Source organism: Calliphora vicina, chromosome 4 (assembly GCF_958450345.1).
Source record: "Calliphora vicina chromosome 4, idCalVici1.1, whole genome shotgun sequence".
In the NCBI taxonomy this organism is placed as follows: Eukaryota; Metazoa; Arthropoda; class Insecta; order Diptera; family Calliphoridae; genus Calliphora; species Calliphora vicina.
The window spans coordinates 109,308,925-109,314,924 of NC_088783.1; the positions used below are offsets into that span (position 1 = coordinate 109,308,925).

At 31.5% G+C, this 6,000-nt stretch overlaps 1 protein-coding gene across 2 annotated transcripts in view; it reads right to left on the reverse strand.

Moving 5' to 3' along the window:
* The window catches only part of flw (flapwing), a 106,617-nt gene extending 100,617 nt beyond the window's left edge, over positions 1-6,000 (reverse strand). Inside the window, exons 1-2 of one of the 2 annotated variants that reach the window (XM_065507047.1) lie at positions 5,954-6,000; positions 4,595-4,992 (exon numbers count right to left, since the gene is read on the reverse strand). In XM_065507047.1, coding sequence (XP_065363119.1) covers positions 4,595-4,646 — 52 coding nt within the window. In that variant the 5' untranslated portion in view covers positions 4,647-4,992; positions 5,954-6,000. Of the gene's footprint in view, positions 1-4,594; positions 4,993-5,868 lie in introns of both variants that reach the window. The other variant, XM_065507046.1, reaches the window with a different exon arrangement.

Below are 6,000 nucleotides of genomic sequence, written 5' to 3' on the forward strand. Positions count from 1 at the left end.
TAACAAAAAAAAAAAACACAACAAAAAAATCTACTCCTACAGCCAGTAAACTACACACTAGATAGACATTTTCCAAAACGTCCATGTTGTGTGCTGACGATGATGATGATATTAAGTGGTGATGATGATGTCTCCCGGCTGACGTGTGGTCACCTTCAATTGATTATGTTTGAATGTATTAGTATTTGCTGTGATGGGTGGGAGGTTTGCTTTATTTCAAAATATATATATATAAATTTTATTTAATTTCTGCTCTATCTTAGCTACATTATGGAAATTACACAGACAAAATTTAATTAAACAGGGATATAATACAAACAAAAAAATATTATTTATATGTAGATACGTACATCGTTATAAAGAAATAAAATCGTATTTAATTACGAAAATTATTTCTTGTGATTATAAATGAGTCAACATTAGTTAAATGGGCTTTGAATGGCGTATTTTTTTTGTGTTTATGTACTTATTTATCGTACAAATAAAGTTCATGAAGTTTAATTAGCAAAATTTATGAATTTTAAGCATTGAAATGGAAATTTGCTGATAATACAATAATAAAAAAAAATTGTTTGGTTTCTCCACAGTTGCATTGAAATGAATTATGGGTCAAATTATCAATAAGCTTAAATTGGCGACAGTGTAATTAGTAGAGAATGCTAAGGAATTATAAATTGTTGTAGAAAATAGTTTTAGAGGTATAAAAACTAAAGATAAAATTATAATAAAAAGGTCATTTAGATAAAGATAGACAAAACTATGCAGAAAAATAACGCTTGATTGTAACACTGGTTTTAGAAGAGATGACAGAAAGTTACTACAAAATAGGTATGGTAACATTGTTTGCTTTACAAATTTTGTAGCTTGGCAACGTCATAAGAAGTAAACAAAAGTAAAATCGCCAAATTGCAATACATTCGAGGACTCTGTGCCAAAAATTTATGATTTATCGTTATTTTAAATATTTTTTTTCTAAAATTATACATATTAGTTTAAGTTATTCTAGCAAATCTGTTGCAAACTTGAACTAAAAGTATTATAAATAAAATTTTACCAAACAAATTGTAGTTATATTCTACTAAGTGACCTCCAATAGAAGTAGAGTAGCTTAGATATGATTTCACATATACTATGCTGAGTCATTCACAGAAAATAAGGTAGTATGTAGACCGCAGACGGACAGAAATTTATATATTACGCATATTAGTTTTGCTCAACTATTTTTATTTCGATTTCTAAAGTCGATATGAACGGATCCACACTCGCTTATGGAATTTTGATATTGAAGGAGCCTTTAACAATGTGATCCAGAAACGATTCTTTAGGCTTTGGATGGACTGGATATAGATCAGTTTATAATATGTTTCATAGGTAGACTTCTGACCAATAGAGCCATTATTTCTTCTATGGGTATTGTTACTATTTTTAGATTATTCCTCCGGGGACATCCCGGACTTAAACAGCAAACAGTTGGAATCTCCCCCGAAGAATGTCAGGCAGGACCTTAGAAAATACGAGGAGAGCATGAGAGGTATGTGCTGGATCCATTTGATCGCAGCTCATATATGACAGCTTGGAATGACATTCATAGAGACGCCATCAATTCCGCGATAGCAGGATACCGTATGAATGTTGAGCGTAAACAAGAGTCGTTCTAGCACAACTTAGATCAGGATAGGCCAACGGACTTAATGACTTCTGGTTCCGCATAGACCGTACCATCCTCAACTTATGCCCAGAATGTGGTCAAGGTCCCCTTGACACCCTCCACATATTCAACTGTCCAGCCGACCCAACTTCACTACGCTCAGTGGATTTATGGACCCACCCATTAGAAATAGCAAAATTTCTTGGACTTGATCTACTTGCAGAACCGCCAGATTAAATATTGTAAAATTGTTCACGCTGCTACAAGAACAACAACTCCGCAGGGAGGGGTTCTATCACGAATCCTGTGGAATCTTGCCATTAATCTACTGCTCATGAAATTAAACTCCATATTGAACATAACTTTCGCATATAATGATGATGTTGCTGTGGCTATTTCTGAGAAATATCTTGACAGATTAGCAGACAACTTCACTTAGTACACTTAGCCGCTGATAGTAAACTAGGTGTGAATACTAGGAAAAGGAAGCTTGAGCTCTTTTCAAGAAGGTACAAAATACCCTCCTTCCCATTACGGCGACTTAACGGGGTGGATTTCAGGCTCTCGGATAGTGCGAAGTACTTGGGTATAATTCTAGAATCCAAGGTATCTTGGAGGTTGGATATCCAAGCGAGAGCATCTAAGGAGTTATTTCTATTTATATCTGTAGAACGGCTATTGGGAAAGTCTGGGGAATAAACCCTAGGAATGCGAAATGGCTATTTAACATGGTGGTACTAGTATGGTGGAGGGCTCTCAGTAAATCCCGTAACTGCGGGAAAATTGAGAGAATCCTGCAAATTGCAGCACTCCCTTACCCTTACGCTCTTCTGTATCAATTCTGGGTCTGTTTCAGATCAATGTAGTGTAATTCAAGCTAAGATTTCAGCCATCAAAATGGCGGTACACTGGATAAAGTACTATAGATTGTTTAGTGTGAATATCCGAATTTGTACTGATAGCAAACCTTCTATCAAATCCCTCTCTAGGGTCTAATCGACATCCCGATTAGTACCTGAATGCCAGGTGTCTCTTAACGAGATGGCGAGACATGCTAACCTGTTGTTATTCTGGGTGTCGGGTCACTCTGGTGTACTCAACAATACTATCGCGGATGAACGGCCAAAAAAGGCTCGTCTCTGAATCTCGACGAGATTGATCTTTTGTTTAGTTTACAGTTCTCCTTGTTTAAATCACATATACACCGTAAATTTTTTGAGTCTGCTCAGCTCAGATGGTCTAGTTTGATAAATTGGTCGGTATAGAGGCTTAAAAGGCCCGTTTATGACTATCACAGGTCAATGTCATAACTCTGCGAAGTGCCCTGCTTATAGGACAGCGCTTATTTGGTTCACTCCTTACAATGACTTCTGCAGAAGTTGTCATGTGGAAGACGAGGAGTAAACGGTTGAACATCTCCTCTGTCTTTGCCCTGCTCTATCGGTACAAGGACTACGACAATGGGTAGTCCTTTCATGCACGGCCTAATGGATCTATCGGGATTGGATGTTCGGAAGATGGATTCGTTTATTCGTACGTCACGTCGGTTCGGCATTGAACCGGTTTCCGACATGTGAAGGACCTCTTGTAGAACTAAACATGATTCTTTAGGGTATCGTAAAGGGAAGAATTCATGGACCAATTAAGCTTGTAATACTGTCTGCCTTTATAACATAACCAAGCCTAAGTATAAGTCGAAACTAAAAATTAATTTGGTATGAAATAATAAAAAAATAAATTATTATCGGTCGAAATTATTATAGCGTTATACACGATGTTGGAAAGTGTCTATCATTTGAAATCCTTACTTTCTATGTTAATGTCTTAGTTATCCAGATTTAGATTAAAAACAGGTAAAAAAAAACTGAGTTAGTCCTAGTATTTTTGCTTATATTTGAGTTTTGTCTTAAGTATTAGGAATCAAAAATAATTTGTGAGTAATTCTTCGACTTTATTGGCTTTAACAAACCTGAAGAATTTTATTGAAGCCAACAGATTTGGCAATGAAAATAGTAAATATAATAAAATTGGTAGAATTGTTATAAAAACTTTTATTCGTCATACAATACTACATATTTTGCAACGATATTTACGCGATAAAGCTGAATATCTCATCCACGATATTCGATAATATCGAATGTATAATATTGAAACATATTCTGACATGAAGAAAATTTTACCAACAATTTATCTATCTATGAGATTAAATAATAATTTTAGGAGATATTTACGATTTTAGCTGTTTACGATTGTAAATGAATCAAATAAATTGAAATTTGACTGTTTTAGAAATAATTAAAAAAAAGTAGTAATTTAGCCACTTTTAAGACTTTTTTTGTTTAAAAGTTGTAAATTTGTATTTAATTATTTCAATTTTACTATATTTTTAAAAAAAAAAACAAACCTATTTCTATATTTTTTAAGAAATCTTTCTTAAATAACCCATTTTTTAACACAACCAAAATTATCCAATTTGTAACATATTGTACCGATAAAAAGCGCTAAATTGTTTTTACTGATGTTTATTTAGCTGAAAAATAGCGGTAAACTGTGATGACTTTAAATAGACCTCAAAAAAATCAAAGCAAAACAAATAAAAAAACTAACAACAAATCAAGTATACACAAGTTTAGAAATAAACTAACAAGAAAGATTTTCAAATATCAGCTGAATTTTGCGTTAAAAAAATGAAGTATAAAAATAATAACAATAAAATTCACACCTAATCATGGGGGTAAGTCTTGGCGATTAAAAATAATTATAAATCAAAAGCAAAAACAACAAAAAAAAAATGCTAAAGAGAAAAACAAACACAGACACACCAAAAAGAAAAAATATAACAAAAAAATTAATTTAAAAACTAAAATTTAATAATGAAAAATAAATCTAATTATAGATTAATTACTTTAATTTAAAATCATTTAGTTTATTTTATTTAATACTTACTTTCCAATAAACGCTGTATTAAACTGTCAACATTTAGATCAAAATCCGCCATGATGAAGAGTTCTTTCTTGTTTGTTATTTATGTTTCCTTGATGTTATTGTTGTTTTTGTTAATTAATTGACAAGTTGAAGAAGCAGAATTTGATGTTTTGCTATTTCTTTTTGCTGTCACTAATTAATAAAGTTGTTGTTATCGTTTGTTTGTGTTTTTTTTTTTGTCAAAGGTTTAATACACACACGCACACTCTAAACTTCAGGTTCACTTCAAAAAAAACCACATTGAGAAACACTGCGTTGTATTTTTTTGTATTTTCCAATTGGAGTAAGAAAAAACGAGTTGATTTTTTATAGTATTTTTTAGCAATTAGAATTTAAAGAAAAAAACCTAAAGAAATGAGCTAAATTGTATAAAAAAAATTGAAAATGAGTTTAACAAAATTTTAAACACCACACGCACCAAATAACAATTTCACTAATAGAAAAAGTAAAAAAAAAATAAAAAATTAAATACACGCACGCTATAAGTATAAAAAAAACTGAACTGAAAAACTTGTAGTCGTTGTTGTTATTGTTCTTGTTTATGTTTTATTTTTAAAAAGAAAAACTTCACTAAACAACAACAAAATCAGCGAATATACAAAAAAAACAACAAAAAAGTTCTAAGCAGCGGCGCGCAACTGATGTGATGACGAAAACTCGTTAAAATAAACTCAGGCACAACAAAAACAAAATAGAAAAAAAACAGCAATAAATTTATGAAAAAACAGATATTCAATGATTCACTGCTACACTGACACCATAAAAAAAAGCATGAAAAATCCAATTAGATTTAAAACAAATCACGGCAACGCTTAGCCCCAAAAAAAAAAGAATCTAATAAAACTCTAAAATTCCTATACACTTTAGAATTGGGCGTGTTTGGTTTCTTTTTCACAAAATATTTTTGTTTTTCACTACACTTCAAAACAATAATTTTCCCCAGCAATGTTTAGTAGCGAATGTCTCAGATTTCATTTTATTATCAATTTCTGCCGTATTATCTATTCATTTTTTTTTTTATATTGTAAACTTTTCACCCAAAAATGGTTAATATCTTTCTTCACTTCTTTTTTTTCTAGGTTTCTTTACTTCCACCTCTTCGTTTTTTTTCATACAATATTTTATTTTGTTGCCACTTTGGCCTTTTTTAAGTTTTTAAAAGCTTTTCTTTTATAATTTTCCTCAAGAAACTTCAATTTTCTTTTTATTATAGCGAAAATTTTGTAATAAATTACTTTATTTCTTTAAGAAATTTTGTTCCAGCTTTATTTTTTTTCTTTTCTTGTTACATTCCGTGTTTTAGCCGTCTATTTTCATTACCGTTTTACAACCAAACATGACCACCGCAAAATAAAACTGAATAAAAT